Genomic DNA, 20956 nt, shown 5'->3' with positions numbered 1-20956 from the left:
AAATTCCTAATGGACATCTTGTTGGTAATATTCCCAGTGCACCTGTCATTTTACTAAGAAGTGACCATTCTCCAAGATATAGACTCTTCTGCATGTGATGCCATAAAGGCCATGAAACATTACATGATTAAAGTAGAGCCCCACCACCTTATGATGTGATGTCTTGACGTAAGGAAAGTAAACATAAACGACAGAGGACAGGCAGGCACCAGTGGCACAAAAGTACTAATATAAGTGCTGTAAGGTCTGCTTTATTTTCAAGTATTAACCCTATCAAAACCAATTTACATATGGAAAAACCACCCAAGGTAAGGATATACCCATCATGTAGCATGAAGAAACCCATAACAAGCTGTATAGTCCCGGAATATATACTAAGATTGTCTGTAAAGAAGGCCAATTGTTTCCTGGTTGGATGACGTACATAGCTATGCATTAGCATTTCCCCCTCAAGTTTTTGTCCAGATCCAGTAACTGACGAAGAAATCCACGATTAGGGATGATTCCCCTTCGATCCTTTACTGTGTTAATTGCTTCAACCAAAGTCATGTGGTGGTAAATCATGAGATATGCAAGCACCAGCGTTGCCGATCTGCTCACCCCTACTGCACAATGGACCAAGATTTTGCCTAAGAAGGTAAACAACATACAGTATCAGGCGAATCATTCCAAACAATTCTAATATTGTGCATATTATCCCATAGGTCTAAATAGCAGTTCCAATAAATTTTTCTAATAAAAGTACACACATGCCAGATGTACGAGTTGACTTATCTTATGGGCTCTTTCTTATAAACAAAAAGTATAAAAAAAAGTCATCGCATAAAACACATAAAACAGCATAAAGAAGCTTAGATTTTCTGTTCTTACTTGTTTGTGGATAATGAAAATGTTAAGGGTACGGCCACATGGTCAGGTTTCTGATGCAGTTGTGGAAGCCAAAGCCAGGAGTGAATTCAAAAAAAGAGGAGTCGTCGTGTCTGTGCTTAAGGCTACTTTCACACTTGCGTTCAGAGCGGGTCCGTCTGGTGTCTGCACAGACGGATCCGCTCCTATAATGCAGACGTTTGGATCCGTTCATAACGGATCCGTCTGCATTATAGTTTTGAAAAAATTCTAAGTGTGAAAGTTGTTCAGACGGATCCGTCCAGACTTTACACTGAAAGTCAATGGGGGACGGATCAGTTAGAAAATTGAGCCATATTGTGTCAACTTCAAACGGATCCGTCCCCATTGACTTACATTGTAAGTCTGGACGGATCCGTTTGCCTCCGCACGGCCAGGTGGACACCCGAACGTTGCAAGCAGCGTTCGGGTGTCCGCCTGCTGAGCGGAGGACAAACGGTGCCAAACTGATGCATTCTGAGCGGATCCGCATCCACTCAGAATGCATTGGGGCTCACAAGCGGAGTCCCGAACGCTAGTGTGAAAGTAGCCTTATACTTTCTCTTCTTTTATGATTTACTCCTGATTTTGGCTTCCAAAACTACATCAGGAGACCTGACCGTGTGGCCATACCCTAAGAATGTCGGGGGTCCTTTTTATTAAGACTCAAGTGGTTGGCAGTTGTAGTGAGCCCCAGTACTCTCTTAAGCACTAAGACAACAACTATCTATAGCAGGGGTGCACAACCTGTGGCCCGGGGGCCACATGCGGACCTAGATACCATTCTGTGCGGCCCCCAACAATCTGGTAACAGACATGTATGTCTATGTCTTGTGGCTGCTCACATGTACAGTGAAGAACAGAAGTATTTGAACACCCTGCGATTTTGCAAGTTCTACCACTTAGAAATCATGGAGGGGTCTGAAATTCACATTGTAGGTGCATTCCCACTCTGAGAGACAGAATAAAAAAAAAAAATTCAGGAAATCACATTGTATGATTTTTAAAAAATGTATTTCTCTTGCACTGCTGAACATAAGTATTTGAACACCTGAGAAAATCAGTGTTGATATTTGGTACAGAAGCCTTTGTTTGCAATTACAGAGGTCAAACGTTTCCTGTAGTTGTTGACCAGGTTTGCACACACTGCAACAGGGATTTTGGCCCACTCCTCCACACAGATCTCCTCTAGATCTGTCAGGTTTCGGGGCTGTCGCTGAGCAACACAGAGTTTCAGCTCCCTCCAAAGATGTTCTATTGGATTTAGGTCTGGAGACTGGCTAGGCCACTCAAGAACCTTGATATGCTTCTTACGGAGCCACTCCTTGGTTATCCTGGCTGTGTGCTTCGGGTCGTTGTCATGTTGGAAGACCCAGTCACAACCCATCTTCAATGCTCTGACTGAGGGAAGGAGGTTGTTGCTCAAAATCTCCCAATAAATGGCCCCATTCATCCTCTCCTTAATACAGTGCAGTCGTCCTGTCCCCTTCGCAGAAAAGCACCCCCAAAGCATGATGTTACAACCCCCATGCTTCACAGTAGGGATGGTGTTCTTGGGATGCAACTCATCCTTCTTTTTCCTTCAAACACGACGAGTGAAGTTTAGACCAAAAAGTTCTACTTAGGTCTCATCTGACCAAATGACTTTCTCCAATGCCTCCTCTAGATCATCCAGATGGTCATTGGCAAACTTCAGACGGGCCTGGACATGTGATGACTTGAGCAGGGGAACCTTCCGTGCAATGCATGATTTGAAACCATGACGTGTTCTACCGAAAGTGACCTTCGAAACTGTGGTCACAGCTCTCTTCATGTCATTGACCAGCTCCTCCCTTGTAGTTCTGGGCTGATTCCTCACCTTTCTTATCATCAGTGATACCCCACGAGGTGAGATCTTGCATGGAGCCCCAGTCCGAGGGAGACTGACAGTCGTCTTTAGCCTCTTCCATTTTCTAACAATTGCTCCAACAGTTGATCTATTTTCACCAAGCTGCTTGGCAATTGCCCCGTAGCCCTTTCCAGCCTTGTAGAGGTCCACAATTTTGTCTCTGGTGTCTTTTGACAGCTCTTTGGTTTTGCCCATGGTAGTAGTTGGCGTCTGACTTACTGTGGGGTGGACAGGGGTCTTTAAAGAGCTCAGACAGGTGCTACTAAGTTAGATTAATCAGTGGAGTAGAGGTAGACTTTTTAAATGCACAGTAACCTGGTCTTTGAGAGCCAGAATTCTTGCTGTTTCTCAGGTGTTCAAATACTTATGTTCAGCAGTGCAAGACAAATAAATTATAAAAAAAATCATACAATGTGATTTCCTGATTATTATATTTTTATTCTGTCTCTCAGAGTGGGAATGCACCTACAATGTGAATTTCAGACCCCTCCATGATTTCTAAGTGGGAGAACTTGCAAAATCGCAGGGTGTTCAAATACTTCTGTTCCTCACTGTATCTTTCATGCATCCTCCCAATAGATGGTAGTACTAGAAGTGTAACTAGACATTAATGATATATACTGTATGTGCAATATGCGATAAATATAGTATTTCCGTTGGTAATACCCCTTTAAGTTTTATTTTCGGGCCTTGGAATTGGCTCAGGCTGACAACGGGGCCCCCAACCAGAAAAGGTTGTGCACCCCTGATCTATAGGAACTGTTTCAGATTTGACAAAGTTTACTGAAATATCCATGCCAACATTATCCTGATACTTTGGACTGTAGTGAAGGTCCAGGACGTTGACTTGTTGCTCATTTAGTGATAATGAAAATATAATAATTTAAAGAGAATTTCCCAACCTCTGAAAACATATCGATAGGTTAATTGGCTTCCTATGAAATTATCCCTGATGTGCCAAAGATAAAGAAAGTAGAATGTGACCCATTAGAGACAAGGACCGATGAGAATGGTGACAATCTTTGCACAATGCATCAGAATATGTTGGCACTATAAAGGCATTTGGAAAAAACACCTTTGGGTACAGAATTATTTATCACTATGGTTAGGATCTTAAAGGTGTTGTCCTGTGAAAAATACTCTACATTTTTCAAACCAGCAACTGGATCTGAATACTTTTGTAATTGCATGTAATTAAACGTTTACTATAGCCACAGAGTTATTCAATAAAATCTATCTGTATAGCGCCACCTGCTGTTTGCCCTTTTTCTAAATTCTCTGTCCAGCTCATTGAGGTGGACACACAGGCTCGGTTCCATCCTTCCACTGCCACCAGCTGCAGCAGAAAGGATGCACCCCCTGGGAGAGTGTCCTCCCCTTGAGCTGCCATCTTGATATAAATCTAGCAAAGCAATGAAGGTGGAGATCTCTGGATCCATGTGAGGTACAGGGCTGGTCCTAGCTTTGTTAGAAAGAGATTGTCATGTACTGTATCATATGCGATTCTCATTTTTTACATTACTCATCAGATAACTTCTTTAAGATGACTGTAATGCTGCAGAATGTCATATTTCAGTTTAGGCGAGTTTGTTCAGGGATTCATCCACATCAAATTGTAAAAGATTTGGATTCAGCTAGAATCCAAATTCTTGGGAAATTTGAGACAGATTTGATTAGTTTAGAAATAGATTTGCTCAACTCTAGTGACAACTATTATTGTTCCTGTAGAGATTGCCACCCGGCATTGCCAGTGATCAGTAAAGAATATTTCTCCACCAGTCTCTTACCTCTTTCTCTTAGGGCCCGGTGAATGAAATCTGCTGCTGGATAGAAATGTACACTCATATCAAACGTCGGGCAGTCCTGAGCATCTATTCCCATGTATAAAATGTGCATTCCTTTGTAGTACTCCTCTCCTCCTCTCAAGCGACTGTGTATAGCGTTCAGGATGTGAGTGATGCGTATCCGATGTAGTTCAACTTTATTGGCCGCCATCTCCCTGGACTCAGAATAAGAAAAGCCTCTCAAAAAATAATATCTGATAATGAATAGAATTCTACTTCTACACAGATATATGGTGCTAATATAGGAGCCATTTTATAATTAAACTGCAGCTTACAATGTAAAATTGTAGTAATCGCTGTCCGCAGCAGTGATATTAGTTTGGATGGCATGTCACATATGTGCCCAGGGACTGGGTCATGTGTCAAGTGTGGCATGTCAGGGCTAGTAAAAAGGTTCAGTGGGTGACTATGTAAGGTTATGTTCAGAAATTGAAGATATAATGTGGATTTTGGCTTATATTCTGTCGTGTGAAGTGCAGCGAGCACAGGGAGAAGCAATGAGAAGATGGGAGTGGTAGTGGCCCTGATGAATTGTTTTGTCCCGTGTATTCTCTCAGGCCAATGCTCCCTGGGGGTCGGTGCAGTGGAAAGACAGTATTGAGTAATGAGGCCAGAATAAAGCATATCAAAGTTTCTTTTACTAAGGAAAACGTACAACATCAAATACATTCAGTATTTGTAGTAAAAATGAAGTTATACACTGTCACTTCTAGATATGCTTTCCATGGGCGAGCTTAGAATTTTTGCCATGGATTTTCTTGCAAATCAGAATCATATTTTTCAGGATTTAGGGAACAGCAGGAATTATTTGAAAGGTAAGTGACACTGCTATTTTTACCCATATGCATGCCATACTTTGGTTTCATGAAAGGTCTAAAACCCCTTTAAAGGCTATATACACCTTTGAGTGCAATTTTTTTAAAATTATTATTACATTGTACATTGTATTACATTGGTCTTTATTAAAAATATGGAGCCCTCTTTTCTGTACAGAGCTGAGATGCTCTAGTAGTACCCTTTGGATTTTCTGTCAGACCAGGAGCAGACGGACTCCTTATCTCTGCTCTCTGACATTATAAACACTCATTTGTAGCTCAGTTCTTATCTTACTGATAATAATGTGGCTTAAATAGGTATTTATGACCTCTCAGTTAGGAGATAATGTTTATTAAATGACCAAAATCACTGGCTTTCAAGTCTGGACTTCTGATCATTTAAAGCGATTCCACGATAGGTTAGATAGCAGAGACACAGATTCTACATTGGCACAAAGTGGAAGCACCAGTCACACAGCTAGAAAAACGGTTAACCCTTTGTGACAATTTTTAATAAAGGCCAATAATAAAAAAAAAAAAAATGAGTAAAATACAATAATAAAAAAACACTGTAGTTTTTGATGCAGTTTTTTTAAGCTAAAGTCAGAAATGGGTCCATCAAGAAAGAGAAGAATGTATCCTAAAGAAAGGAGACTAGAGGAATGCCACACACAGCTCTCGCCATATGAAGGAATTTTGAAACGAATAAAATAAGAGTAATTAGACTATAGATAACATCTAGGGATCCGGAGAGAAATAAATTCCCTGAATTCACGTTTCACAAACTAGGTGAGCTTCTCTACCTATTAGGCTGCATTGGTGGATATGTTTGCACTGTTCAATGTCCTGTAATAAAGTGTGTATTCTCTATATATTACACTTCCGTTAGTATCACTTACTGATCTCCCAAAAAGAGTCCTGGCCACACCTCATCCGCATGGTTCCGTAGAGTTTTCCCAGTATGCAGAATCTTTTCCAGTTCATACACATTTAATATTGGATGGCTAGCTCGTTGTAATGGTCCCCTAAGCAATGAGCTGCGATAAGAATATCTCGAAGTCATGATGGTCTCTGTAACGTGAATGGAAAGGGTTAATGTAACAGTTTATATCGTTCTGAAATTTAGGTATGTTAAAAAAATTCTAAGTAACATTTTTGCATGTACAATGCTTTACACATTGGGAAGTTAAAGGGGTTCTCCAGGCTCCAGATATTGATGACTTATCCTCAGCAGAGGTCATCAATATCGTAATGGTGAGGTCTGACACTCCACCGATCAGCAAAAACCAGCCTCCCTAGGTCCTTAAAAGGGGTATTCCAGATTTTAACAATGATGGCCTATCTAGAGGATAGGCTATCAATATGTGATCGGCTAGGGTTTGACAGCCCAATTAGTTGTTGTAGAGTATGTGCCACAACTGAACAGCTCTGTCCATTGTACAGTGGTCAGAGCAAGTGTCCACAGTGCTTCCCCCCTAGGGGAATGGTAACACAAATGGCACAACACAGTTCTAGGAAGAGTTGCCACGACTGGTGCTTTTTAACCCCTTCATGAACCTAATGAAAATGTAGGTCGTGGATAGCTGTCTGTTAATGATCCATGATGTACATTTTCGTCCCTCTGTCACAATGTGACCATGAGAAGCTAATAGGCTGTCATGGCAGCCGGAGGCCTACTTTATTTATTAACTACTAAGACATAAAATAAAAAAAGATATCAATTTGTTTTTGCCATAATCATACACCATTATATCATTTATCATGTTTATATTCTTTATTATATATCATTTATACCGCATGGTGAACATCATAAAAACAGACCCAAACAACAAAAAATTGTCGAATTGTTTTTGCCTCTCTCCTTATAAATTTTTTTTTATTGGCTCCAGTACAAAAATACCTCCATAAATTTATAAAAAATAAGCTTTATTCAATACAAAAAAATACATCGACATATGTATAGCAGCAGTTGATACTCCAAAAGAGGACATAATGGGCGCAGTAGGGTCAGTCTCCACAAATCCCCATATGTCAAAAATCAAGTAAATTACTGTGCACCCAACACTAACAATCATATAAAAAGCTCAAAGGAGCCAACTGAATAACTTAAACATAGTGATATGGGGATAATGTCATTACACAGCATATAACAACTACATATGGACAGTGGTGTACATAGAGAAGTCAGGGCCCCGTAGCAAGGATCAAACCAGGCCCCCCACACAGGACAGAAGGGTTTCTGCCTAAACCCTTTTCAATGACCCTTGGGCCATTTTTCCACTGCCTCATTTGCTAAAAGTCCCTTTAGAGGATAGAGTCCTGACCAAGTTTTCACCTCCAGTAGAAGAGGGGATAATCCCAACTGGGCCCCCTCTTGCCCTTTGTCCCATAGCAGTCACATGGTCTGCCGCTATGGATTACAGACCGACTCTGCAGCGTCCTCTTCCCAAAGCTGTTTCGCCCTAAGGCTTCTTGCGGAAGTAATGTATCCTCAAGAAAGGAGACTAGAGGAGTGCCACACACAGCTGCACCCGCCCGATCAGCAGCAGGGGTCCAGCAGTCAATGATAGCAGGGCCCCTGCATGGGTGAAAACACTGATTATGGCACATTAACCCTCGCTATGCAGCGGTCAGCGCTCATTGTCATGTGCAATGTCCTTGTTGGGTCCTTGTTGGCTGGGAAGGCAGCCTGATGCCTTCCATAGGCATCGTGCTGTCTTCCATGTAATCCTGTGAGACCCAGCTCCCCTGGGGGTTAAACCAATGACTTTTCAGAACAAGCTGTCATGTTTGTGTACATGAGTGATAGCACTATTAATCACCATTACAGATCTTTGCAGTTTTCCCTCTCAGGCTCCTTCTCTAATTGTCAGTTCTTCCCGAGTTAGTGAATAAAGATTAGTAGATACGATACCTCCCATACACAGATACACTTTAAGCCGGCGCTCCGCAATCTCCAGCACTACTTCCCATTGAAATGAAAGGGAGGCAGAAAGGACGCAGCTGCAGGTGCGTCTTTGGTGAAATGTCGGGGTGGCTTTCCGTTCCGAAATTCTGTTGTAAAACCTGCAGTGTGAATGTCTCCTAAGAGTTTTTTCTTCTAAAAAATAAAAATAAAATAAAAAATTGGTGGCTTGACAACCCATGTAATTCTCTCGAACAGTATATAATTGTTCTACCGTCATCCCTTTTGAACCCTACACACTGTGACAATGACAGTGTAAGACTGGGCAGGGAATGCTGTGTCATACTTTACTCCATGCAGGTCTCCAGATACCAACTCCAGGGAGTTCAAACAAGTGCAATTGGTAAGGACAGTGGTGTACATAGAGAAGTAAGGGCCTCATAGCAAGGATCAAACCAGGCCCCCCACAGAGGACAGAGGGGTTTCTGCCTAAACCCTTTTTAATGACCCTTGGGCCATTTTTCCACTGCCTCATTTGCTAAAAGTTGTTCCTTTAGAGGGTAGAGTCCTGACCAAGTTTTCACCCTCAGTAGAAAAGGGAATAATCCCAACTTAGACTTGCCCTGGGCCCCATAGCAGTCGCATGGTCTGCCGCTATGGTAGTTACGCCCCTGGGTAACGGGGTCTGGTGGATTGGTTGTGGTGGTAGGTCCTGCTGACCAAGCACCAGATAAGCAGGATATTATTTTGATTTCATCTACCCACTGTATGAGAAAGCAGATTGTCAGAAAGTCTGGTAAGTATAGATCTCTTTACAGATACTGCTGGAAGTGAACAAGCAAAAAAAAAATCCTCGACAACCCCTTTAATTTTAGAGTGCAATGGGGATACACAGCATAGCCCGCAAGTCATGGTAAAATCATAGTATTACAACTACTGCACCTGAACATTACAGAGGACCTTTCATCAGTTTGTACTTTCTAAAATCAATACTGGGCACTGTAGGCCAAGATTGGGCGATATTGTTATTTTCCCCTTCTGTTTTGCCGCGCTGTATGTTAATCAATAGCATAGTTACAGGGAGGAGGAGACAGCCGCGTTTGTCAATGGGCGTCTCCTTGGCTGTGGCGTGGTCCAATCGCAGCGGACCACGTCACAGCCAGGGAAAAGGGGAGCTGTTTTTTCTCAATGGCTGTGATTGGACTGCACCACAGCCGGGGAGAAGGAGACGTCCTTTAAGAAGCACGCCCGTCTCCTCCTCTGTGTACCGATGATATTGATTAGCATACAGGGTGGTAAAACAGAAGCGGGCAACAGCAACACAACGGAGCAGCGGATCAGAAACAAAATAGCTATATCTCATCCTCCTAATCGAGGCCTACAGTGCCAGGTATTGATTTTAGAAAGTACAAACTGATGAAAGGTCCTCTTTAATAATTCCCTATAGAAGAAAAACGTCCAAATGGCCTTGTGATCAGCACAAAATATCCAAAAATGTTGCAAGGCCACTTATGACTAACGGTACAATTTTAGCATGACGTCGTGGCACTGCCTTGAAGGTCACTACCTTTAGGTGGCACTAGACAGTTTTCTTCCTTCTGGAGGAGACCAATTGTGCATAGAATTGTGAGAGTCTATCAGAGAATTGAGGCCTAATGTATTCTGTCAGGGTTTCCCTTTTTCAAGTTAAATGCTAGCAGATCATTATCTTGCCTGTTAATTTATATAACAGCAAAATAGAATAAAGCTGCCATACCTAGAAGCCAAGTCAGCAAATGGTTGTGTTTTGTGCTGAAAATGCTGCATTACTTCTATAACCATGGGAACAATTGAGCTTGTCTCTGTAATAACAGATCTCTATACATTTCTCAGCAAAACGCTGTGAAGAAAGGTTGTTTATGTGCTGAAAAATGACATCTCTTTGGTCTCCCAGCCTTCTGTTGTGCTGAATCCCTAATTGTAGGGTGTGAGCATCACAGTCAGGGGCCCGGGTGCCCGTGTGACTGCGCTGAATCCACAGAGGCTGCTGTGATACTAAAGCATTGTCTTCACTTGTCTATTTCAGTAGTAAAGTGAAACTCTGCTACATTCTAATAATTGGTACTCCGAAACGCGTTGGTTTTTTATTTCTCCAGGCTCCAGTAAGCTCTTGTGACGTCACAGGACGCTCTTCAGTAGTGTTGATCGCGAATATTCTAATTTTTATTGCAAATAACAGCACTTCGAGAATTCGCGAAGATGTAGAATAGAGTGTTATATATCTGTAATTGCGAATATTCTAGATTTCTTTTTCATCAGTAACCTTCCTTCTTGCTTGTGGGCCAATGAGAAGGCTGCAATATATTTGTAAAAGCTTAGCAACATCCCTAGCAACCAATAGGAAAGTTGCCAACCCTTTACTATATAAGAACCTCCCCAGCAGCCATTTTCTGCAGTTTTCTGCAGTTCTGAGAGAGAGAACAGTGACATTGCTGTGCTCTGTGCTTTCATCTGGATCCTATTCCTTATCCAATTACATTAGATAGATAGTTAGCTCATATATATAATACAGATAGTTAGTGGGAGATAGTCAGTGTAGGTTAGATAGTGATATAGTGTAGCCGATTCCAGTGCAGGGTGTTAGGTAGTGTGATAGGGATTACTGTTTCTCTGCTGTCCATACATACATGCTACAGACATAGTGCTGTGATGTCACAACAATCAGTAATATCTACTCAGACCTGATAAAATGTGAAGTTGCATGTATTGCGCTAAAAATATGCGCATCATTAGTGCCGATATTATATAACTTATTAAATAATGACTGGAGATCACGAATTCTAGAATTCGTGAATTTATTGCGAATATTATGTGAAAAATTCTGGAAATATCGTGAAAATGAATATTGCCTATTCCGCTCATCTCTACTCTTCAATTCAAATTGACGCTGATGAAGGTCGGCTTATGGTTAACCCATATTTTCCATTTGGCCACTAAAACCCTTTTTCCATACATCACTCAGTGTACCCTCCCCTACTTATATTTATCCCCATATTGCTCAAATAAACTCTAAAAGGCAGGGATGTAACTAGAAATGACTGGGCCCCACAGCAAATTTTTGAAAGGGGCCCCCTCCCTAGTAACTTCTTCACGACTCCTGTGCAGGCACTACTCCCATAGCTAGTCAAGATCGTGCTCTCAGACAAAGCCTGGCAGCCGCTCTGTCCGTTTCCTACAGTGTCACTGTATATAATGTCATTATATAATACTGTCAAGGGGGCCCTGACAATAAAATCTTTCAGTTCTCCTCCTGGATGGGCCCCTTCTGAGTTCGGGTCCCAAAGCAACAGCTTCCCCTGTTTACCCTATAGCTACGCCCGTGTCTAATGTAGTGTACGGGAGTTGTAATACCCGTCACTACCAAAGTGTCACTTGGTGTGCTGTCGTCCCTCCTAATTATGGGGAAATTGTTGTATGCCAGTTTTATAAAATGTAATGTAATGTGTGTATTTCCCTGTCACTGAAACTTGCACTTACAGGCCGGCTAGGGGTGTCATTCCAGCTCTTAGGCATTAGAGGGAGCTAGGGAGCCCTAGTTTATATAAGGGCCAGACAAGGAAGGGAAAGTCAGTGTAACCTGATCTAGTGTGGAGTGCAGAAGTCAGTCTAGACCACAGCTCAGAAGTTTCTAGAGCCTGAGGAAGTTTCCAGAAGCTGAGAGAGACAGAGGCAAAGATCAGGAAAGCCAGAGGTACTCAGAAAGACAGAGGAGGTACTTATAGAAGCCATAGCCAAGGATATAAAGCCAGCACTAGGTTAATGGGCCTTGGTGAAGAATTGCTACATTCCAGGATCAGACAGAGTTAGAGTGCAAGCTCCTTTGCTGCAAGTCCTGTGTTCAACACTCTGTAATTACCCTGCTGTACTGAATTGCCTGCATCGACCGAATTGCAAAATCGACTGTATGCTGAGGAACTGCGTTTCCAATATTGTCTCTGCCTGCAAACTACTAAAAGTTGAAGTTCTGTTTTAACACCACGTTTCCTCAAATTATTCCTGCATCCGCAAACGGCGTGCCACCGTTTACTTGGCACTGGCGTCACGAACTATTTCTACCTATACCTGCCCTTGCAGAGAGTCAGCTGTACCAGGTTAGTGTATATTGCACTACATCACCCAGAAACACCTACTGCACACAACTTGAGTACGCTGCACGTCTCTTTTGGCGTCACGAACAGGATACGCACGCTTTCTAGTGCAAGAAGCGTGAACTTTGTGCCTTATACCGTTGCCCTGTGACCAAAGTGACATTTTCCTGTTTTATTCAAGTGGACTTTGTGGATTAAAAATCATACCCAAAGTGTGTCAAAAACTTCTAAAAAACGCTGTACAGTATTGCGCTGCACAGAGGAATAAAATCGCTGCATTGGAGTGTGGTTTTGTGGACTTTAAACATTCCTGCTTGCCGTCAGTGAATAGACAGCGTTTGTACCTAAAGATGGCCGCTGGGCTTGCTGAATTTACTGCTGCGTCACCTTCATCCCGAAAAGGCGGGAAAAATTGGCGCCTTTCTGAGGAAAAAGCGGGAAGAAGGTCAAGGGCAGGCGCCACGGCTTATCTGGACATTTGCATGTCTGCCAGCATGGACACCGCCTTCCATATACTAGAATACCTGGGGGGCGGCTCCCCAGTGCAGTGGGAGAAGCTGGCTACTCTAATTGACGCGACCCTATCGCTCTCCTCAGAAGGATCGAGCATGTTGGATTGTGAGCAGAGTGTTGCTGCAGCGTCCGCACCAAGGATTGAAAAGATGACTGACACCGGTGTAGAGCCAGAGAAGGCTCCACCGGCCTACGCTCCGGGACCGGAGCAACCCGCCTGCCGCACCAGGGAGAAAGAACCCGAGCCCTACTATGGCTCATGGAGGGACTTTTTCCAGCCATCGTTCAAATGGTCTTCCCTGATGGCGGAGATCCGAGAGGCCGCTATCAAGCGGAACATAAAGACTAAGATCGTGTATGAGGAATTGACCAAGACCATCCACGAGAAGCATACGCACACCCAACCCCGCCTGGAAAGGAGAAAGGGAGTGGTGCTGTCGTTTGACAAATCCCGTGGCTACGGGTTTATTCAAGACTATCTGACTGGCAGAGACCTCTATGTGAATCGAAGGTCTGTCAAGAGAGACTACCTCCCTTCGTACCAGCACAGCCTCCGCGAGGGAGAGGAAGTGGAGTACACCCCTGCCGAGGGCCTGCGCGGCCCCTATGCGACTGCTGTGACCCGTCCGAAGCGAGGACCTGAGGATTGGGAGGCAGAAGAAGGAGAAGACTACTCTGGCTGCGAGCGAGAACCGGAACGCTCTCCAGAGCCGGCCCATCATGCCTTTCAGGAGCGGAGCTCCTTCATCGGGCCGAACGTCTTCTGGCAGCCAACCGTGTTGGAGAAATGGGTGAGCCCCTATCCTTCCCCCGAGCTGCCTCGTCGGGAGAAGACAATATCTGAGCTGGAACAGTTAAAAGGACTTAGTGCTACCTTTGAGAACATCCGGATGGGACGGAGACCAAATGCAAGTCCAGAACCTGAAGAGGCCGAGTCTGCGTCCTCGGTGACTGTACCTGCGCCGGCGGCGCCAGCAGAGAACAGCGACTCCGACACAGACAGCATCGGTGAGCAGATCGTCCGGCTGGAGGAGAAGTTGCGGGAGTTGCGCAGGACATACACCGCCAGGATCCAGACGCCGCCGAGGAAGGATGAGGTAAGGGTGCCTGTCACCACCCGTAGACCGCCTTCTGTTGCCACCGCTCCGTTAGTGCCCCAGACCGGACCCGCGATTGCCGTAAGCTGCTGCACCCAGAGCACCGGACCGCTTGCTGCGGCGGTGCCAAGCACGTCACACCCTGCAGTGATCATGCCAGGGCCGGCACGGTCCATCAGAGGGTTCACCCCTAGGCCTATGGGGCCAATACCTATTAGGGGCCCCTTTACCCTGCAGCTGCCCCCTGATACTGTTATGTGGGCGCATCCTCCTGTAGAGGAATACTACAGAAGATACCTGCCAGCAGAGCCAAGCAGCTACAATATGCCACTGTGATCAGCCTGCTAGGCCTTTGATTTATTTCTTCAGAAGGTGATGTTAACCCTTCCAGGACAGGAGTCCTATGTTGCTGGTCCTTTGTTGCAGCTGCCAGTTTGTCCACGGCTCAGTGGTAGGTGTTGACCACTGAAATCACAAAGTCAGCAAGGCCACGTTTGTTTCCAGGACCTCCTGCCTGCTTTTGTTACCCCACACCAAGTTGTGCCTGTTCCTTTGTTGCACCTTTTACCCTTCACCCCCTTTTCAGGTTGATCAGGGGTATTACAGCACTTGTCTTTGCTGTCCATTTTATTGTGCAACCAGTTACCAAGGAACCGTGCCCGGAGACAGACTCAAAAGTACCTGAGCCTCTGAGATTCTTACTCTTTTAAAAGTATTGTGCCCAGAGATGGACTCCACCGCATGAGAGCCTCTGTGATTTAATAAGAAATAACCTGGGTACGGACTCATGTTTGTTATTTGAGCCTCCAAGAACTTTTATACCGTTTTCTACTGTTTTATCATGGACTTATTCATTGTCATGGACTATCCTGGTTCTAATGTTACGCTGTGCCAGGTCAGCGCCCCCGTTCCATTCACTATCCTGAGAGAAGAGAACGACGCCCCTTGTCACTACCCTTCACCTTTGCCAATTGGACCTGATGCAAATGTAAATGCAGATGAATTACATGTATGTATGCCTGCATGTCTCTATTTTCTATTTCAGGTAGAGATTCCAGTTGGGCGACCCATGATGGAGTACGAGGTCGTACTCAGCTTAAAGCAGTGGGGTATGTAGTGTACGGGAGTTGTAATACCCGTCACTACCAAAGTGTCACTTGGTGTGCTGTCGTCCCTCCTAATTATGGGGAAATTGTTGTATGCCAGTTTTATAAAATGTAATGTAATGTGTGTATTTCCCTGTCACTGAAACTTGCACTTACAGGCCGGCTAGGGGTGTCATTCCAGCTCTTAGGCATTAGAGGGAGCTAGGGAGCCCTAGTTTATATAAGGGCCAGACAAGGAAGGGAAAGTCAGTGTAACCTGATCTAGTGTGGAGTGCAGAAGTCAGTCTAGACCACAGCTCAGAAGTTTCTAGAGCCTGAGGAAGTTTCCAGAAGCTGAGAGAGACAGAGGCAAAGATCAGGAAAGCCAGAGGTACTCAGAAAGACAGAGGAGGTACTTATAGAAGCCATAGCCAAGGATATAAAGCCAGAACTAGGTTAATGGGCCTTGGTGAAGAATTGCTACATTCCAGGATCAGACAGAGTTAGAGTGCAAGCTCCTTTGCTGCAAGTCCTGTGTTCAACACTCTGTAATTACCCTGCTGTACTGAATTGCCTGCATCGACCGAATTGCAAAATCGACTGTATGCTGAGGAACTGCGTTTCCAATATTGTCTCTGCCTGCAAACTACTAAAAGTTGAAGTTCTGTTTTAACACCACGTTTCCTCAAATTATTCCTGCATCCGCAAACGGCGTGCCACCGTTTACTTGGCACTGGCGTCACGAACTATTTCTACCTATACCTGCCCTTGCAGAGAGTCAGCTGTACCAGGTTAGTGTATATTGCACTACATCACCCAGAAACACCTACTGCACACAACTTGAGTACGCTGCACTAATGCTAATAATTAAAAAACCCTGTCACTGCTGCTGCTTTGTTTTGCTAGCACATCCATCAGCCTGGGATGTGGTTGATGCTCACAACCTATCTATCCCTATGACCCTGTCAGATCCTTTGGTGTACTGCTGCAGAAGCCCAGGAAGCAGCTCCTAGAGCACCATTCTCCTTGCTTTTGACTGAACTATAGACTTTATTTACATGAGAGGGACAAGAGAATTCCTTGAACTATTAGGTTAGGGTTACATCTAGGCATTTTATCACCCACTAAAAAAAATTGCTCTAAAAATGCTGAAATAGCTTGAAATCTCTTTTTGTTAGCATTTTTTTTTTAATATTGCTATGTAAAGTAGTGGAGAACAACTCCTTTCCATTATAGTTGGGACTACAGTTTTTTCTGGATGTTATGTGGTGGAATATATTTTATGTAACACTTGTGGGTGTGATATTTTGTCCCCTGCCATCATGTTTAGTCAGGAAGATACAGTTTGACTGACCCAGCCGAGATTAGTGCAGAGGTACACTGCAAAAGGGCTGTAGAGCTATGTTTTCATGCAACTAATGTATTTCTTGCATTTCTGTGCACAAGGTATTCATAGTCCCTATTTACATCCTCCAACCACTAGGTGGCGCTGTTTACCTTCGCCATAGGTAAGGACTAGTTTAGAACACTTTAAATGTGATTTAGCGTCCGGACAGCTGTGAGGGAAGATGCAAAATGTAGTACTGACACATAAGCCACCACTGGACCTAGGTAACAGCCAGGGCAAGGCCAGAAAGAACTTTACCTGGAAAAACAGTCCAGAAAAGAGAGCGAGGTGCAGAGTAGAAGCTCTGTAGAGATAAAAGGGGTCATTTATTAAGACTGGCGATTTATACATCGGTTTTAATCCCCATGCGCTGGCAGCGGATGCGTCAAAGTTATATAGAGGCGCAGGCCTTTACATAACTTTGCCGCTTGGTACCGCTGGCCATTCTACATTGTGTATGCCAGCTCCCTTGCTGGTGTAGTTTAAGACCATTTTCCACTCTATAACTGACATAGAAAATGATGAATGAGACTTGCCGACCGCCCGTCCTCTTCCCCGCCCACGCCACTCCCCTTTTTTCCACCACCTTGGAAAATGGCGCCTGTGGGGAAAAGTCAAAAATTTTGCAGCAACACCCCTTTGTGACAAAATCTGCGCACTTGTGGCGTATATTTCTAAATAAATGACCCCCAAAGTGTCTAAAGAGGACAAATTGGCTCTACTCCATATTTGTTCAGGCACTTTCTTCCGGTGCCTCTACATATAAAGAATATCCACATCCCGCAGATTATACTGTAGATGCGTACATTGTAAGTGCAGCAACCTGTTCACAAAAGGTGCAGAGCATAGTCTGACATTTAGGGACCACCCTAAGGTTGCATCGCAGAGAGAAAGATTTGCACCCCATGACTGGATGCTTACGTCGAAGTCAGCTAGAGAAGTGCAATGTAAAGAAGATTGCTTTTAAAGGGCTTCTGTCACCCCCCAACCCCCAGTTTTTGACTTATTATATTTGTTAATGTAAGCAGATTCCATATATGCCCCTCTTACCTCGAGCTGTGCAGTAATTACAGTAAAAAACTTACTTTTATTATATGTAAATTTCTTCACTACCAGCAAGTTGGGCGGACTTGCTGGTAGCCGCCGCATCCTCAGTTTGAAAATATGCCCCCTCCTCCACTTGATTGACAGGGCCAGCGAGCGCTCTCCTCCTCTTGCTGGCCCTGCCTGCAGCCTCAAATCCCGCGCCTGCGCCGTACCGGTCGTCATTTGGCGCAGGCGCTCTGAGAGAAGGACGGCCGCTCCTTCCTCAGTGCGCCTGCGCCGATGAGATCAGCCCTACACCCGGAAGAGAGGTCTTCTCTTCTGGGTGTATGGCTGACGTCATCGGCGCAGGCTCACTGAGGAAGGAGCGGCCGTCCTTCTCTCAGAGCGCCTGCGCCAAATGACGACCGGTACGGCGCAGGCGCGGGATTTGAGGCTGCAGGCAACTGAGGTCCTTCTCCTTTATTTTCCTTTGTAAAAACTGAACAGAAGTATTCATTGAGGCAGTCAGCTAGTTCTTTATCTTCTTCCATATACCTTCCTTCTTTTGTTTTTAATTTAGTAATTCCTTGTTTTAGTTTCCTTTTTTCATTTATGTATCTGAAGAATGCCTTATCGCCTTTTTTCACTGACTGAGCTAATTTCTCTTCTGCCTGCGCTTTAGAAGCTCTTATAACTTGCTTGGCCTCTCTCTGCCTAATCTTATAAATTTGCCTGTCATCCTCTTTTTTTTTAAATATAATTACTAAATGCTATCTTTTTGTTTTTAATGATTTTAGCCACTTCTGCTGAGTACCACAGTGGTCTCTTCTTTTTTTTCTTTTATTGACAAGCCTAATGCAAGTATTTGCAGTACTTGCACCTTCGAGGAGGGATTCTGAAGAAGAAGTGTAGCATGGGGGGGAGGGGAGGTCGCTCGGTGGGGCCAATATTCTAATAATACAGAGGGGGCAATATACTAATACATTATTATATCTTGGCAAAAGACAACTTTGTATAAAAAAATGGGAAAAGTTGTCTTTTGCCAAGATATTTCTCTCACCCAGCATGGGTATATGTAAAATGACACCCCAAAACACATTCCCCAACTTCTCCTGAATACGGAGATACCACATGTGTGACACTTTTTTGCAGCCTAGGTGGGCAAAGGGGCCCATATTCCAAAGAGCACCTTTCGGATTTCACTGGTCATTTTTTACAGAATTTGATTTCAAACTCCTTACCACACATTTGGGCCCCTAGAATGCCAGGGCAGTATAACTACCCCACAAGTGACCCCATTTTGGAAAGAAGACACCCCAAGGTATTCGCTGATGGGCATAGTGAGTTCATGGAAGTTTTTATTTTTTGTCACAAGTTAGTGGAATATGAGACTTTGTAAGAAAAAATAAAATAAAATCATCATTTTCCACCAACTTGTGACAAAAAATTCTAGGAACTCGCCATGCCCCTCACGGAATACCTTGGGGTGTCTTCTTTCCAAAATGGGGTCACTTGTGGGGTAGTTATACTGCCCTGGCATTTTCCAGGGGCCCTAATTTGTGGTAAGTAGGTAAATGACCTGTGAAATCCTAAAGGTGCTCTTTGGAATATGGGCCCCTTTGCCCACCTAGGCTGCAAAAAAGTGTCACACATGTGGTATCGCCGTATTCAGGAGAAGTTGGAGAATGTGTTTTGGGGTGTCATTTTACATATACCCATGCTGGGTGAGAGAAATATCTTGGCAAAAGACAACTTTTCCCATTTTTTTTATACAAAGTTGGCATTTGACCAAGATATTTCTCTCACCCAGCATGGGTATATGTAAAATGACACCCCAAAACACATTCCCCAACTTCTCCTGAGTACGGCGATACCAGATGTGTGACACTTTTTTTGCAGCCTAGATGCGCAAAGGTGCCCAAATTCCTTTTAGGAGGGCATTTTTAGACATTTGGATACCAGACTTCTTCTCACGCTTTGGGGCCCCTAGAATGCCAGGGCAGTATAAATACCCCACATGTGACCCCATTTTGGAAAGAAGACACCCCAAGGTATTCAATGAGGGGCATGGCGAGTTCATCGAAAAAAAATTTTTTTGGCACAAGTTAGCGGAAATTGATATTTTTTTTTTTCTCACAAAGTCTCCCTTTCTGCTAACTTGGGACAAAATTTTTTATCTTTCATGGACTCAATATGCCCCTCACGGAATACCTGGGGGTGTCTTCTTTCCGAAATGGGGTCACATGTGGGGTATTTATACTGCCCTGGCATTCTAGGGGCCCTAAAGCGTGAGAAGAAGTCTGGAATCTAAATGTCTAAAAAATTTTACGCATTTGGATTCCGTGAGGGGTATGGTGAGTTCATGTGAGATTAAATTTTTTGACACAAGTTAGTGGAATATGAGACTTTGTAAGAAAAAAATAATAATTTCCGCTAACTTGGGCCAAAAAAATGTCTGAATGGAGCCTTACAGAGGGGTGATCAATGACAGGGGGGTGATCAATGACAGGGGGGTGATCAATGACAGGGGGGGTGATCAATGACAGGGGGGGTGATCAATGACAGGGGGGTGATCAGGGAGTCTATATGGGGTGATCACCACAGTCATTGATCATGCCCCTGTAAGGCTCCATTCAGACGTCCGTATGCGTTTTGCGGATCCGATCCATCTATCAGTGGATCCGTAAAAATCATGCGGACGTCTGAATGGAGCTTTACAGGGGGTTATCAATGACAGGGGGGTAATCAATGACAGGGGGGTAATCAGGGAGTCTATATGGGGTGATCACCACAGTCATTGATCACGCCCCTGTAAGGCTCCATTCAGACGTCCGTGTGCGTTTTGCGGATCCGATCCATCTATCAGTGGATCCGTAAAAATCATGCGGACGTCTGAATTGAGCTTTACAGGGGGGTGATCAATGACAGGGGGGTAATCAATGACAGGGGGGTGATCAGGGAGTCTATATGGGGTGATCAGGGGCTAATAAGGGGTTAATAAGTGACGGGGGGGGGTGTAGTGTAGTGTAGTGGTGCTTGGTGCTACTTTACTGAGCTACCTGTGTCCTCTGGTGGTTGATCCAAACAAAGGGGACCACCAGAGGACCAGGTAGCAGGTATATTAGACGCTGTTATCAAAACAGCGTCTAATATACCTGTTAGGGGTTAAAAAAATCACATCTCCAGCCTGCCAGCGAACGATCGCCGCTGGCAGGCTGGAGATCAATTCTCTTACCTTCCGTTCCTGTGAGCGCGCGCGCCTGTGTGCGCGCGTTCACAGGAAATCTCGGCTCACGCGAGATGACGCCAATTGGCGTTAGCGTAGCCTGGGGGAGCTGCCGCAATGACGCCTTTCGGCGTTACAGTTGCGGGAAGTGGTTAATA

General features: G+C 44.3%; 1 protein-coding gene across 3 annotated transcripts in view; it reads right to left on the bottom strand.

Moving 5' to 3' along the window:
- Nucleotides 1-217: 217 nt before the first annotated feature.
- DUSP26 (dual specificity phosphatase 26) overlaps nt 218-20956 on the bottom strand; it is a 32724-nt gene continuing 11985 nt past the window's right edge. For all 3 annotated transcript variants that reach the window (XM_040414391.1, XM_040414389.1, XM_040414390.1), the window contains 3 exons: nt 6332-6503; nt 4561-4772; nt 218-629 (listed from right to left, as the gene is read on the bottom strand). In XM_040414391.1, coding sequence (XP_040270325.1) covers nt 436-629; nt 4561-4772; nt 6332-6495 — 570 coding nt within the window. In that variant the 5' untranslated portion in view covers nt 6496-6503 and the 3' untranslated portion in view covers nt 218-435. The remainder of the gene's footprint in view (nt 630-4560; nt 4773-6331; nt 6504-20956) is intronic.

This window comes from Bufo bufo, chromosome 1 (genome assembly GCF_905171765.1).
Source record: "Bufo bufo chromosome 1, aBufBuf1.1, whole genome shotgun sequence".
Lineage (NCBI taxonomy): Eukaryota > Metazoa > Chordata > Amphibia > Anura > Bufonidae > Bufo > Bufo bufo.
The sequence above is the reverse complement of the archived record's forward strand: the minus strand, read 5'-3'. Positions and strand labels throughout refer to the sequence as shown.